At 45.8% G+C, this 15,613-nt stretch overlaps 1 protein-coding gene across 3 annotated transcripts in view; it reads left to right on the forward strand.

The window, feature by feature from the left end:
* The window catches only part of atp8b5b (ATPase phospholipid transporting 8B5b), a 506,562-nt gene that overhangs the window by 378,483 nt on the left and 112,466 nt on the right, over positions 1 to 15,613 (forward strand). For all 3 annotated transcript variants that reach the window (XR_011588690.1, XM_070868497.1, XM_070868507.1), the window contains exons 17-19: positions 1,243 to 1,431; positions 1,541 to 1,656; positions 2,203 to 2,367. Coding sequence is in view for 2 of the 3 variants with exons in the window: in XM_070868497.1 (XP_070724598.1) it covers positions 1,243 to 1,431; positions 1,541 to 1,656; positions 2,203 to 2,367 (470 nt within the window). In the remaining variant the exon portion in view is untranslated. The remainder of the gene's footprint in view (positions 1 to 1,242; positions 1,432 to 1,540; positions 1,657 to 2,202; positions 2,368 to 15,613) is intronic.

Genomic DNA, 15,613 nt, shown 5'->3' on the forward strand with positions numbered 1-15,613 from the left:
AGAAGTTTAGGGAGAGAATTCCAGAGCTTTAGGGTCTAGATAGCTAAAGGCACGGTTGCCATTGGTGGAGTGATGAAAATTGGGGATGTGCAAGAGGCCAGAATTGGATGAACAGCAAGTTCTCAAAGGGTTGTAGGGCTGGAGAAGGTTATAGAGATAGAGAGGGGCAAAACCATGGAGGGATTTCAAAACAAGGATGAGAATTTTAAAATCGAGGCATTGTTGGATCAGGAGCCAATACTGTAGGTCAGCGAGCACATGTGTAATGGGTGAACGGGACTTGGTGTGAGTCAAGTTATGGGCAGCAGAGTTTTGGATGAGTTGAAGTTTATGGAAGGTGGCCAGCCATATAGGGAGGGTCTCATGGCCAAGATGAGCTCTTAAGTGAAAAACTTGTGCATACATGGAATTTTGAATGGGGCACGCAGCCTATTGAAAGGGGCCACTGGTCAAAAAAAAATTAGCAGGAACTTTAATGAGGAGATAGGAGAGAAACTAAACCAAGATGTGAATTCAAGACTAGGGCAGAGGGGAACCTTGGGGGATGTTTGGCTTGGTGGGCTGGGGAAGGGAAGGATGCGGCAGAGGGAGCATGGTCTCAATCTTAGAGACAAAGAGGTCCAAGAGCTCCTTGCATGTTGTTGAAGGTGAGGGGAGAGAGGTCCAGCATTATTCTCTGTTCCTTTAACTCCGGCCTTTTGTGCATCCTCCCCTCCCCTCGACCATCATCATCGGCGGCTGTGCCTTTCAACGTCTAGGCCCACGCTTGGATTTCCTTTCTGAAACCCCTCTGCTTTTCCATCTCCTTTTCCTCTTTAAGACGCTCCATAAAGCACAGCTCTTTGACCAAGCTTTCGGTCATCTCCTAATATCTCCACCTTTGGCTCGGCGTCCATTTTTGTCTGATTACGATTCTGTAAAATGATTTGGGATGTTTTTCTACATTAAAGGTGTTATATAAATGTAAGTTTATTGTTTTTGTTGTCTGATGTCCGGCATGACAGAACAGCAGGAAATAGTGTGCAGGACTGATGCAATCATAAATTAACATTTAAATAAAATGTTACCTGTTTATTAAATTTTAAATCTGCTGTAGCTTTGCAGAGTAAATTACAACAAAATTGTTTTGTATTCAATTAATTAAACCATGAATAATAACTTATTTCAATCCTTTGGTATTGAAAACAATTGTAACTTTCTCTGAAGTATCTGCTTTACAGCACTCTTTCTTTTTTTGTAAAGGTGTCTTAGTGTATCAGGCTCAGTCTCCAGATGAAGGTGCACTTGTCACTGCAGCAAGAAACTTTGGCTTTGTTTTCCACTCCCGTACCCCTGAAACAATAACTCTAGTTGAAATGGGTAAATCTAAAATCTATGAACTGCTTTCTATTCTGGACTTTGATAATGTGAGGAAAAGAATGTCTGTTATAGGTGAGTTTGTTTTTTCTAAAGTTAATATAAATCATTTTTACTCTCAATGAAATTGTGACCAATATGCAATATTCACTTACTTATATATTTGATTTATTTTGCTACGTAGTACGATGTCCTGACGAGAAACTGCGTTTGTACTGTAAGGGGGCTGACACCATTGTGTTTGACAGACTTAATTCTTCATCTCAGGCTTTAAGAGATATAACCAATACACATCTTGATGTAAGTAAAACTATAGCTGTTGTAATAACAATGAGCATTGTTAAAATGTAGAACAAAACACCCCATTATATTGGACTTCATAACCTACATGCACAAATAGTACTGTTAACCCACTGAAAATTCAAAGATGGGGAAGATAGTTTTCGCCAATGATAGCTGTTAGGAATCCCAAGAAATGTTTTGGATGGCAGTTTAATCTATTCCACAATTAGCAAATGTCAAGCACATAGAGATTCCCTCAAATTCAACACTAATTGATATTAATGTAATAATATTAGTAAGAAACTGATAAGATAAAGTATGGAAAATCAAACTTGTACAAATTTGGGTACTCTGGAGTTGGAATTTTGAGAAACTGTCCATTATGTCTGATTCATGGCATGTCTTTAATACCAAATGTCTTTAATACTGAGTACCAGGTGCAATATGAAATTGTTCCATTCTTCAGCCTTCATAGATATATAAAAATAAATAATATTGAATTATTATGTATGGTTTTTTTCTGTGCAAAGTAATGAGTAATTCTTAGCCTAATTTTACTTGTAGGAGTTTGCAGGTAATGGTTTACGCACATTAGTCCTGGCATATAAAGAATTAGATGAAACGTACTTTGCAAAGTGGCAAAAACAGCACCGTGAAGCAAGTATTGCATTAGAAAACCGGGATGAACAACTGTCTGAATTATTCGAAGAAATTGAAAAAGACTTGACGGTAAGCTATTTCTTAATATCATCTGTATTACTGTGTTCGGCAGAGAACTAAACTGCATTTTCTTTTCCATATTTATTGCATAAATGTCTATCAAACATTATTTTATATCTTGAAAGTTATATGCCTGATAATTTGAAAACTACACAATATAAATGTTTGTAGTTTTCATTACTTTATTTTGTGAAAATAACTTTCGAGAATATGGAATATACAGGTGCAGCGCCTAAAATTCGGAACCCTCGTGACCGAGGCCGTTCCGGATTCCGGGTTTTTCCGGATTTTCAATTTGTTTTCTGACGTCACAAATCCGGAAACACCCAAGCCCAGGTTTGGTAATTTCCGGATTTCGGAACGTCAGAAAGCCTGACAAGCGGTGAGACAAGCGGTGGCGAGGCGAAGCCCGAGATCAGGCAACGACAAGGCCCCGAGGTCGAGCAGCAGCGAGGCTCCGAGATCGGGCAGCGGCGAGGCCCCGAGGTCGGGCAGGGGCGAGGCCCCGAAGTCGGCAGGGTCGTCCGGTCCAGATTCCGGAACATTTTACGGATTACGGACGACCGTTCCACAGATCGTCCCGGATTCCGGATTCTGGAATTCTGGATTTTGGACGCTGCACCTGCATAAGATGGAAATAATGCTAATATATCTTGTTTCGTATTTCATATAGTTATGCTTCATACCAAGAGACTATTTACAATAATTATTTCTACTTCTACTAGAGTTTAGACAAAGTTCAGCTAATATTGTCTGATTAGTTGTATGTTATTTGATAGAACACTGGTCGAAATTCGGTATCGCCAATTTTGAGGCGGTGACACTGGCTGAGTGCAGATTTTAACGACAGGCTTGCTGCCTGGAACCGCGAAATTCAGTTTTGCCGCCTGAAAAGTGGATTGCAGCGTTAAATCATGGCGTTGCATGCTGCTCTCGAGGCCGTAAACGGCGTTGTGGGCCGTTATCATCATCATCATAGGCAGTCCCTCGAAATCGAGGAAGACTTGCTTCCACTCTAAAAGTGAGTTCTCAGGTGACTGTACAGGAATTACAGTCTCTGTCACAGGTGAGACAGACAGTGGTTGAAGGAAAGGGTGAGTGAGGAGTCTGGTTTGCCACACGCTTCTTCTGCTGTATGCGCTTGTTTTCTGCATGCTCTCGGCGACGAGACTCGAGGTGCTCAATGCCCTCCAGGATGCTCTTAACATAGAAACATAGAAAATAGGTGCAGGAGTAGGCCATTCGGCCCTTCTAACCTGCACCGCCATTCAATGAGTTCATGGCTGAACATGCAACTTCAGTACCCCATTCCTGCTTTTTCGCCATACCCCTTGATCCCCCTAGTAGTAAGGACTTCATCTAACTCCTTTTTGAATATATTTAGTGAATTGGCCTCAACAACTTTCTGTGGTAGAGAATTCCACAGGTTCACCACTCTCTGGGTGAAGAAGTTTCTCCTCATCTCGGTCCTAAATGGCTTACCCCTTATCCTTAGACTGTGACCCCTGGTTCTGGATTTCCCCAACATTGGGAACATTCTTCCTGCATCTAACCTGTCTAAACCCATCAGAATTTTAAATGTTTCTATGAGGTCCCCTCTAATTCTTCTGAACTCCAGTGAATACAAGCCCAGTTGATCCACTCTTTCTTGATATGTCAGTCCCACCATCCCGGGAATCAGTCTGGTGAACCTTCGCTGCACTCCCTCAATAGCAAGAATGTCCTTCCTCAGGTTAGGAGACCAAAACTGTACACAATACTCCAGGTGTGGCCTCACCAAGGCCCTGTACAACTGTAGCAACACCTCCCTGCCCCTGTACTCAAATCCCCTCGCTATGAAGGCCAACATGTCATTTGCTTTCTTAACCGCCTGCTGTACCTGCATGCCAACCTTCAATGACTGATGTACCATGACACCCAGTTCTCGTTGCACCTCCCCTTTTCCTAATCTGTCACCATTCAGATAATAGTCTGTCTCTCTGTTTTTACCACCAAAATGGATAACCTCATATTTATCCACATTATACTTCATCTGCCATGCATTTGCCCACTCACCTAACCTATCCAAGTCGCTCTGCAGCCTCATAGCATCCTCCTCGCAGCTCACACTGCCACCCAACTTAGTGTCATCCGCAAATTTGGAGATACTACATTTAATCCCCTCGTCCAAATCATTAATGTGCAGTGTAAACAGCTGGGGCCCCAGCACAGAACCTTGCGGTACCCCACTAGTCACTGCCTGCCATTCTGAAAAGTTCTCATTTACTCCTACTCTTTGCTTCCTGACTGACAACCAGTTCTCAATCCATGTCAGCACACTACCCCCAATCCCATGTGCTTTAACTTTGCACATTAACCTCTTGTGTGGGACCTTGTCGAAAGCCTACTGAAAGTCCAAATATACCACACCAACTGGTTCTCCCTTGTCCACTCTACTGGAAACATCCTCAAAAAATTCCAGAAGATTTGTCAAGCATGATTTCCCTTTCACAAATCCATGCTGACTTGGACCTATCATGTCACCTCTTTCCAAATGCACTGCTATGACATCCTTACTAATTGATTCCATAATTTTACCCACTACCGATGTCAGGCTGACCGGTCTATAATTCCCTGTTTTCTCTCTCCCTCCTTTTTTAAAAAGTGGAGTTACATTGGCTACCCTCCACTCCATAGGAACTGATCCAGAGTCAATGGAATGTTGGGAAATGACTGTCAATGCATCCACTATTTCCAAGGCCACCTCCTTAAGTACTCTGGGATGCAGTCCATCAGGCCCTGGGGATTTATCGGCCTTCAATCCCATCAATTTCCCCAACACAATTTCCCGACTAATAATGATTTCCCTCAGCTCCTCCTCCTTACTAGACCCTCCGACCCCTCTTATATCCGGAAGGTTGTTTGTGTCCTCCTTGTCCTCCAAAGTACTTGTTCAATTAGTCTGCCATTTCTTTGTTCCCCGTTATGACTTCTTCCACTTAGGGCGGTCTTTGGTCAGGGATTCCTAGGTGCTGGTGGGGATGTTGCACTTTATCAAGGAGACTTTGAGGGTGTCCCCAGCATTAAAGCACTGACCACACTCGACCAGCTCCATTGAGCGGGGCCGTTAAGTGATGCAGCAACAACAGCATTTTTACAAAATTGCCACGTTTGTCATGTTTTTCGGTTAATGATTTGCCACATTCGGCCAATGTATTAAGCAGCATTTGGAATTGCGCCACTTGCATTCAATTGAGGCGGTGATTGGGTGCCTTACTGCCTCGTGGTTATATTCGCGTCCTATGCACTCAGTCAGACGGTGAAGATGGCAGATGTAGCAGCAGCACACCAGCGCGCTCACTGCTTCTCGGAAGCTGCCATCGATGCACTTCTTCATGCGGGAACTACTGAGGGCAGAGGCTGGGAGGAGGCCATAGCCACAGGTCATTCGACGCCTATGGAGGGAAGTGGCTGAAAGAGTGTCAGCAAGTGACATGGTGCACAAGATAGCCACTCAATGCCGCAAGAAGTGGAATGACATGACGCAGCTGCTGAGGGTGAGTATCTTTAACATTAACCTGACCATGCCATGCTGCCAACTCAATGTGCAGTCTGTTCTCAATGTGACTGTGTCGGGCCCCATGTTCTATGTGGGTGAGGCAAGATGCAACGTTCTTAATCTGTTCTCCACACCCGCCCCTCATCTTGTTACCTCCTATAAGATTTCTAAATCTCTCTGGGCTTACATTTGACAGTGAGACGATTCTTTCAAAACAATTGGCACAGTTTATTATATTAATAACATACACACATGCACATTATCAGCAATGATCAGTTACCTTAAAAAGACACATACATGCACATTATCAAAAGCGATCAGTTATCTTATAACAGAGCTACAATGAGGTTATAATAACAAGCGATTACTTCCCTTTTGCTGGCTGGTTTGGACACACGGTTTGCTGTTTTAGCTGGTCTCCAGGGATGTCTCATGCCGTGTGTCCAAGAGAGAGAGAGAAAAAGTTCCTGGCTGAGATGTTTTATACCTTTCAAAGCCATTGTCCCTCACAAGCCTCCAGATTGGGCCTTGGTTCCAGGGCAGTTCCTTCTTGGCTCTCCTCACACCTGTGACTGTTTGGACTAGCCCACCCACCTCTTGATTAGATTATGTTAATGGATTTCCAATTAAGACAAAGGACAAAAGCTATGCGGCATCTATGTGGGCTTTCATTTTGATTTTTTTGTTTCAACACAAACAGGCCTTTCCATATCATCTACCCTTTTAACATTTATATATACACAGAATCAATTAATAAACATTTTTATTCTTACACTGCTCACTCTTCAAATGCGTGTGGAATACTGTTAGGTCCTGGCCCCCTCATTCAAGCATTGGCAAACCAAGGACACGCGGCTAATCTAAGTTTTCTCGACCTGTGAAGACTCTCATACAGTAACATGTACTCAACTATGTAAGCCATTTGGGACAGACCGATAGAAGGACACTAACTCTGACGTTCTTTTTAATCTTGCAGGCCAAGCTTGCCCACAATCGAAGGGAGCAGATGAGGACCGGAGGAGGGGACCCCGACCTCCAGTCCGTTATTGCGTTGGAGGAACGCATCTCGGCCCTGAAGGGTACTCAAGTTGGTGCGGTGACGGTGGGTGAGGCTGAACCCCCTCGGGACAGTGACGGTATGTTGAGTTCCTTTGCAGCTTTTAGCAGGCCATTTAGCCTTGACACCACAATCCTTAAGCTCTTTCCATGAGACTGACATTTCCAAATGCCTTTCCCGGTCCTGACCCCCTCCGCTGCAGGTAACCACTCTTCTCTGGCTTTGTGCTTTCAGATGATCAACCAGATGGACCGGAGCTTGACTGCGAGAGATGTTGCACAGGAGCAGGAGGAGGAGAAGGACACCTCTATGGACGTCACACAGGAGACAATGGTCTCAGAGAGCAGGGCTAGCAGCTTTTGGGAGGAAGACGTGGTTGTGGAGGTGGAGGTGGGTGATGTTCCAGGACCCAGTGGCCTGCAGCAACGTCATGGGGGAGGGGAAATCTGGGGCCAGCTCCCCGGAGGGTGAGTGCACGCTTGAGTGATGCTTAGCAGCACTCTGATGATGAGGCCAAATTACAGGTTGTTGCAAGACAATCATTGCGGTTGCACAGCGATCTGCTGGCAAGGGTGCCCGAGAGTCTCGATGCACGAGCTGTAAGGGAAGAGTCTGCCTCAAGATTTTCACCTGCCTCTTAGTAGCCCACCGAGCCCAACCTTGGTAGAGACCAACGGATGTTAGATGCAACAAGGGACCATGGGGTCTCAGACATGGTGGCATGGGCTATGGCTGACGTTGCAGTAGCCATTGAGCACCAGGCCAACGCTATTGGAGGCCTGCATAATGAATTGTCGTCAGTGCGTCGTGGCATCAATCAGCTCTGTGGTGTGCTGCAGTCTGTGTTAATGCAGAGGCAAATTGATGCCACAGACACACTGATCGCTGCTATCGTGTCTGGGGCCCCATCAGTTCAATGGGGACCTTACGTTACGGAAACAGGGCAGCAATCTGTGCTCACCCAGATTGCTCCAGATACTGAAGCTCTGCCCCAGGGAAGTAGCAGCATGTCGGGCCTGTTGGAACCTGATGTCCTCTCTCAGGACGACATATTTCCACCTTTGCACCTGCCACTATCTGCAACCCATCCAAACCAGAATGCTGCCGCCCATGCTGAGGTGATGCAGTCCGCAGCCGGGCCTTCCAGGGCCCGAGCTGGTCAGGGACATCCTGCTAGGTAATCATGTGTGGCAGCGGCTCAAAGTGAGCAACCAACTACCAGCCTTGCTGCAGGCCCTGAGACCCAGTTGAGGAGGAGCAGTAGACATGGGAGAGGAGAGAAGGGAAGGAGTGGGAAAGCACTCAGCAAAACCCATTAAACAACTGGAGAATGGTGGCCACAGATGCTGGCCTTATTAAACTTTGTTTAAATCTGAACTCATGCAAATAGTTTCATTTGGATGAACAAGCAAACAATAGTCGCCAGCGATGGCTGCCTTGTTGGAAAATGAACTCATGTAAATAATTGCACTTGGATGTCGCTGGGAATGTTTGAAGAGGTCTTGTGGGTGTGATTATTTGCTGAGGATTATGGCGTTATGTTGTGTTATTTTACAGCACACTATGTTTTTCTGTTAAATAAATGAATTTTTGATTTTTGAGAGTTATATACAGGGAGGCTTGCAGGGTGGGGAGCAATGTGTTCAGCAGATGCCAAGGTGTATAGGGTGGCCATTCGGCTCGTCTAGCATCATGCACTGGAATCGATGCGCGATGAGTCTCTGGCGAACAGCCCTTCTAGCCGCAGCAGTGTCAGGCTCCATCACCACCTCCTTGCCAAACTGGAGCCGTCTTATGTATTGTTCCTTGGACAGAGCAATGTAAGAGTGATGCGGTAAACCCTGCATCTGTACAGCCTCCTGACCCGACGTCTGGAGCCTCTCCTCTGGCATAGACCTACATTTGCCATCAGCCGTCTCTGTAGCCGGCACCTTTGAAGTCTTTTCCGCAGAACGACGTGGTGTGCCATCACTGCCCTCATTGAGTTGCAGAGGTAACAGCGAGATACGAATTTCCAATGTCAACGACCTGAAACCCCCCAATGTTTGGGAAATCCTAGTAGTCAAGCTAATAAGTCAGCAGACACAGCACGCCAGCACCTATGCACTGTATGAGGACCAAATGCTGCACTGACTGCAATCTCTGCCCTGGCTGCAATTCCATTTAAACACCACTCCAGAATCCTTACCCCGCCTTGTGGCATGTTGGCCGCCAGCCGGTAAGTGAGGCAGCAAAAGTGAATTTGGCGAGACCGGCGGCAATTCTTTATGTCCTTGAAAAAACAGAACCGAATTTCACACCAGGCATCGATACCACCTAATGCCGGCGCAAAATCGCTGCTGCCGCGTCTACGCCTGATGCCGGCATTATCAGTTGCCGTTAACAACCGAATTTCGGCCCCTGATGTTTTTAATGCAGGTCTATAAATCTATCTATTGAGAAGATTTCTTCTGTGCTGTGTTTTACAAAATCATAAAACTGTTTCTAAGGAATGGATTCATAAGTTGGTTTCACGCTGCGCACAGAGAAAATCTTCCCCCTATATTATTCAAAATGCTGTGTCTGTAATTGAAGATTTTAGAGTTTCTCCAGAAATGCTCATATTAACATACAATAACGCCAGACCAGCTTGTCTATCTAGCCTGCCCTGTACAGTTATTATGCACTATGGATCACGTTAAGAGATTCCTTATCCCCTGGGTGCCATTTGTCTCTGAGAAAGATGAAAATAAAACCAAAAACACAAGGCCAATTAGGCAAAAAATACTTGAAAATTCCTCTGCACTCTCTCTCGGTGATCATACCGAGACCAAAAGACCACATTGACCATCACTTATACTATTTGGTACCTCCCTTTTATTTGATGCGATCTCTGTCCCAGACCCAGTCCAGCTCCTTCATGAAGGTATACAATGAATCAGCACTCAAGCCAGCAATTTGATCCATGGGTCTACTATTCTCTAGGAAAAGAAGAACTGCCGACTGAAAGTGCGCTGCTCACCATATTGGGTGAGGACAAACAAGCGGTGTCCTTAACCCATGCCTGAAGCAGGCATTAGATCATTTGCATAAATAGATAAGGGGTCTAACACTTGCATGAGGTCCCTGCTGTAACATTGGTTTACCCTGAGGCAGCCAGCGCCATCGCTAGTTGCACTCAGGGAAATCAGCCCGACAAATTGCCTGCAATAAAAAAGGTAAGTTACTTACCTGTAAACCATCCTTCTGATTGGCGCTGCTCCCCCGATTTCCGATTTCCAGTCCCTGGCCTTGGTTCTGACCTCTAATCTCTCTCCTCCCCCTCCCCTAGGGTATAAAATGTACATAATGCTGACAGTGTTAAGACTGGCATGGTCCACATCCAAGTTTTGCATGCTAAGACTGTTCGGGCATCTGCTAAATTTGTCAGGTTCATTTTTTAGGCGTCCCAGGCATTAGGCTCCTTGCACATGTTAATTAGGGCCAAATGCCTGCTCTGGGAAATTAGCTTGTGGTGACCAGAGCAGGTCAACTTCGTTAACATGGTTCAAATCTTGCTGGAGAGGGACATCTCATTGCCTGCACCCCTCACTAGTCATTTTCCAGCTCCTTTCAGCTCAAAAATAAACCTGCTAATAACCAAGCTAATAATGGCGTAGCGAGGACAACGGGCACCTGGGACCTTACCTCTTGAAAGGCACTTACCTCCTGGATCCAGCAGTCCTCGCCTTGCTGTAGCTGTCAAGTTTTACAAGGTGTGCAAAACCTGACCGGCTATAGTTAGACACAAAATGGAGGTTAAAGAAGAGGCTTCTAGCCTCGTTACAATATTTAAATAGACAGCCTGCTTCCTGGTTGCCCACTCCCGTCCCATCTCCCGTCATGCCTATGTTAAAACCAGAAGTGTGCAGTTTGGAGGCGGGTTCAGGTCGGGATTCCGATTTCTTAACACTTTAACTATGCCCACTAATTCTGTGTCTCCTCTATATTTTATGTTTGTTTTCCTCACTTTGTCTTCGGTTGCCTCTCTTTATGGCTCTGAAATGCTTTTGCTTATTATCTTCGTAAATATAACAAAAGGCACTAAAATTACTGCTTATGAAGCTAAAATTAAAATAGCAAATAAATGGAGGAGTAAATAATAATGGAATATAAATTTAAAACACAACTGGAAGTATCGAGCAGGTCCACCGGTATTTGAAAAGATAGGTTAATACTTTGAGTAGAAACTCTTTGTCAGAATTGTTTACATCCAAAATGTGGGAATATTTTGATAGTGTTTACATAGACACATAGAAACATAGAAAATAGGTGCAGGAGTAGGCCAGTTGGCCCTTCGAGCCTGCACCATCATTCAATAAGATCATAGCTGATCATTCACCTCAGTACCCCTTTCCTGCTTTCTCTCCATACCCCTCGGTCCCTTTAGTCGTAAGGGCCATATCTAACTCCCTCCTGAATATATCCAATGAACTGGCATCAACAACTCTCTGCGGCATGGAATTCCACATGTTAACAACTCTCTGAGTGAAGACGTTTCTCCTCATCTCAGCCCTAAATGGCCTACACCTTATCCTAGGATTGTGTCCCCTGGTTCTGGACTTCCCCAACATCGGGAACATTCTTCCCACATCTAACCTGTCCCGTCCCGTCAGACTCTTATACGTATCTATGAGATCCCCTCTTATCCTTCTAAACTCCAGTGTATAAAGACCCAGTTGATCCAGTCTCTCCTCATACGTCAGTCCAGCCATCCCGGGAATCAGTCTAGTGAACCTTCGCTGCACTCCCTCAATAGCAAGAACGTCCTTCCTCAGATTAGGAGACCAAAACTGAACACAATATTCCAGGTGAGGCCTCAACAAGGCCCTGTAAAATTGCAGTAAGACCTCCCTGCTCCTATACTCAAATCCCCTAGCTATGAAGGCCAACATGCCATTTGCCTTCTTCACCGCCTGCTGTACCTGCATGTCAACTTTCAATGACTGATGAACCATGACATCCAGGTCTCGTTGCACCTCCCCTTTTCCTAATCTGCCGCCATTCAGATAATATTCTGCCTTCATGTTATTGCCTCCAAAGTGGATAACCTCACATTTATCCACATTATACTGCATCTGCCATGCATTTGCCCACTCACCTAACCTGTCTAAGTCACCCTGCAGCCTCTTAGCATCCTCCTCACAGCTCACACCACCACCCAGTTTAGTGTCATCTGCAAACTTGGAAATATTACACTCAATTCCTTCATCCAAATCATTAATGTATATTGTAAAGAGCTGGGGTCCCAGCACTGAGCCCTGCGGCACTCCACTAGTCACTGCCTCCCATTCCGAAAAGGACCCATTTATCCCGACTCTCTGCTGCCTGTCTGCCAACCAATTCTCTATCCACGCCAGTACATTACCCACAATACAATGTGCATTGATTTTGCACACCAATCTCTTATGTGGGACCTTGTCAAAGGCCTTTTGAAAGTCCAAATACACCACATCCACTAGTTCTCCCTTGTCCACTCTACTAGTTACATCCTCAAAAAATTCCAAAAGATTTGTCAAGCATGAGTTCCCCTTCATAAATCCATGCTGACTTGGACCGATCCTGTCACTGCTTTCCAAATGTGCTGCTATTTCATCCTTAATAATTGATTCCAACATTTTCCCCACTACTGATGTCAGGCTAACCGGTCTATAATTACCCGTTTTCTCTCTCCCTCCTTTTTTAAAAAGTGGTGTTACATTAGCTACCCTCCAGTCCATAGGAACTGATCCCGAGTTGATAGACTGTTGGAAAATGATCACCAATGCATCCAATGGGCCCAAGTTTCGGCCTCAGTTGCTCCTGATTTTTTGAAGTAACTGGTGTAGAACGGAGTATCTTAGAAATTCAAATTCTCGGCATTTAGTTTGCTCCAGTTCTAGTCAGTTAGAACAGTTTCACTTTGGAACAGAATTTTTTTTTCAAAAGGGGGCGTGTCCGGCCACTTACGCCTGTTTTCAAAGTTTCGGCAGTGAAAACTTACTCCAAACTAACTTAAAATGGAGTAAGTGAAGATTTTTGTACGTTCGAAAAAGCCTTGTCTACACTTTAGAAAATCAGGCATAGGTTACAAATCAGGCGTAGGGAATGGGGGGCGGGGCTTTAAAGGAAAGTTTACAAACATTAAACACTTCAGTTTTACAAATAAAGAGCCATTATCAATAATAAATGATAAAAACATCAATAAATCAACCAATAAATCAAATCAAAAAAAATTAATAAGAAACATTTTTTTTTTAAATCAATAAATAAAACATTTTCTACTTACCGACTGCAGCACCAGGAGCCCTCCAACAGCATGCTGGGATGCCCCCACAGCGTGTCTCTGTCAGTGTCTCCATCTCTCTGTCTGTCTGTGTCGCTCACTCTCTGTCTGTCACTGTCTGGGTGGGGAGAAGGGTGAGGGGGGAGAGAAGGGTGAGGGGGGGAAGGGGGAGACGGGGAAGGGAGGGAGGAGGAGAAGGGGGGAGGAGGAGGAGAAGGGGGGGAGGAGGAGAAGGGGAAAGGGGGGGGAGAAGTGGGGGGGAAAGGAGAAGGCGGGGGGGGAGGCTGAACGGGGCGGTGGGGGGGGTGGGAGGCTGGCCGGACCCAAGACTTCGGGCAGGGCCCATCCCCAGCACCAGATTTACAGGTAGGTGGCGTTGGGTCGGGTCGGGTCCGGGGTTGGGAACTAGGGTCGGGTCGGGGTCAGGAGCGCGGGTCAGATCGGGTCGGGGCAGGTCCGGGGGGGGGGGGTGGGGGGAGCGGTCGGGAGCACGGGGTCGGGTCGGGGAGGTGGTGGGAGGGAGGTCGGTTTGGGTCGGGGGGAGGGGGGAGCGCAGGTTGGGTCCAGTCCGGGGGGTCGGGTCCGGTCCAGGGGTGGGGTGGGGGGGGGAAGCGGGAGTCAAGTCGGTGTCGCGGTCGGGTCCGGTCCGGGGGCGGGGGAGTGGGAGTCGAGTTGGGTTGGGAGGAAGCAGGAAAGGAGAAGGCGTAGGAGGAGCCTTATGCACGCAGCCCCAGTGAGGCCATTCGACCAGGGCTAGGGGCTGCGTGCTTTGGGCCCCTCCCACACAGTTTTGGGCGCCTGGAGCTACTGCACATGCGCGCCCACTGTAGCGCACATGTGCAGAGGTCCCGACACTGTTTTCAGCGCAGGGACCTAACTCCGCCCCCCACTGCTCGTGCTGCGCCGCGCCGAGGGCCAGAGGACCAGCAGGGAGCCGGAGAATATGGAAGTTTTTTTTAGGCGTACTTTGTGGCGCGAAAACTTGTGCCCTATATTTCTAGGGCCACTTCCTTAAGTACTCTGGCATGCAGACAATCAGGCCCCGGGGATTTATCGGCCTTCAATCCCATCAATTTCCCCAAAACATTTTTCCGCCTAATGAGGATATCCTTCAGTTCCTCCTTCTAGACCCTCGGTCCCCTAGTACAGCGGAAGGTTATTTGTGTCTTCCTTCGTGAAGACAGAACCAAAGTATTTGTTCAATTGGTCTGCCATTTCTTTGTTCCCTATTATAAATTCACCTGAGTCCGACTGCAAGGGACCTACGTTTGTCTTCACTAATCTTTTTCTCTTCACATATCTATAGAAGCTTTTGCAGTCAGTTTTTATGTTCCCGGCAAGCTTCCTCTCGTACTCTATTTTCCCTCTCCTAATCAAACCCTTTGTCCTCCTCTGCTGAATTCTAAATTTCTCCCAGTCCTCAGGTTTGCTGCTTTTTTTGGCCAATTTATATGCCTCTTCCCTGGATCTAACACTGTCCTTAATTTCCCTTGTTAGCCATGGTTGAGCCACCTTCCCTGTTTTATTTTTACTCCAGACAGGGATGTACAATTGTTGAAGTTTATCCATGTGATCTATAAATGTTTGCCATTGCCTATCCACCGTCAACCCTTTAAGTATCATTCGTCAGTCTAGTCTAGCCAATTCACGCCTCATGCCGTCAAAGTTAGCTTTCCTTAAGTTCAGGACCCTAGTTTCTGAATTAACTGTGTCCCTCTCCATCTTAATAAAGAATTCTACCATATTATGGTCACTCTTCCCCAAGGAGCCTCGCACAACAAGATTGCTGATTAATCCCTTCTCATTACACATCCCTTCTCATTACACAATAGATGGCCACCTATTACAAATCTGAGTTCTCTGCATCAAGCTTTGACTGAAAAGAGTGCATATAAGAATCTGGGTGCGGAGGTCAGCGGGGTGCCCATAGCTTTTTTATCCATTGAAATTAATAATTGGAAATTCTACAACCCATACTCACCTCTGCATCTGATTTCCTGGTAATCACACTAGGAGCAAACATTATTGCTTTATTGTGTATTTCTGGCATTTGTGTTTTTTCAAATTTCCAATACTTGCAGTTTTTATTTTTTAATCTGGATATACTAGCTCCTATGCGATATTATGGAATTGATTATGTGGATCCCATTGGCCCATGTCATTTTATGGCTATTAAGGGCCAATATTGACACAGTTGTTTTTTCTATGGTGTGATTTTGTTACTAAAGGACACAGACCTCTGGGGAGGTGTAATTGGCAGAGAGGCGGTAGGGAAAGCCTACTCCAGACAAAATATCTAGACGGAAACGTTACAAGGACATCCTCAAAGCCTTTCTGATAAAGTGCAACATCCCCACTGACACCTGGGAGTCCCTGG

Source organism: Pristiophorus japonicus, chromosome 2 (genome assembly GCF_044704955.1).
Source record: "Pristiophorus japonicus isolate sPriJap1 chromosome 2, sPriJap1.hap1, whole genome shotgun sequence".
Classification (NCBI taxonomy): Eukaryota; Metazoa; Chordata; class Chondrichthyes; family Pristiophoridae; genus Pristiophorus; species Pristiophorus japonicus.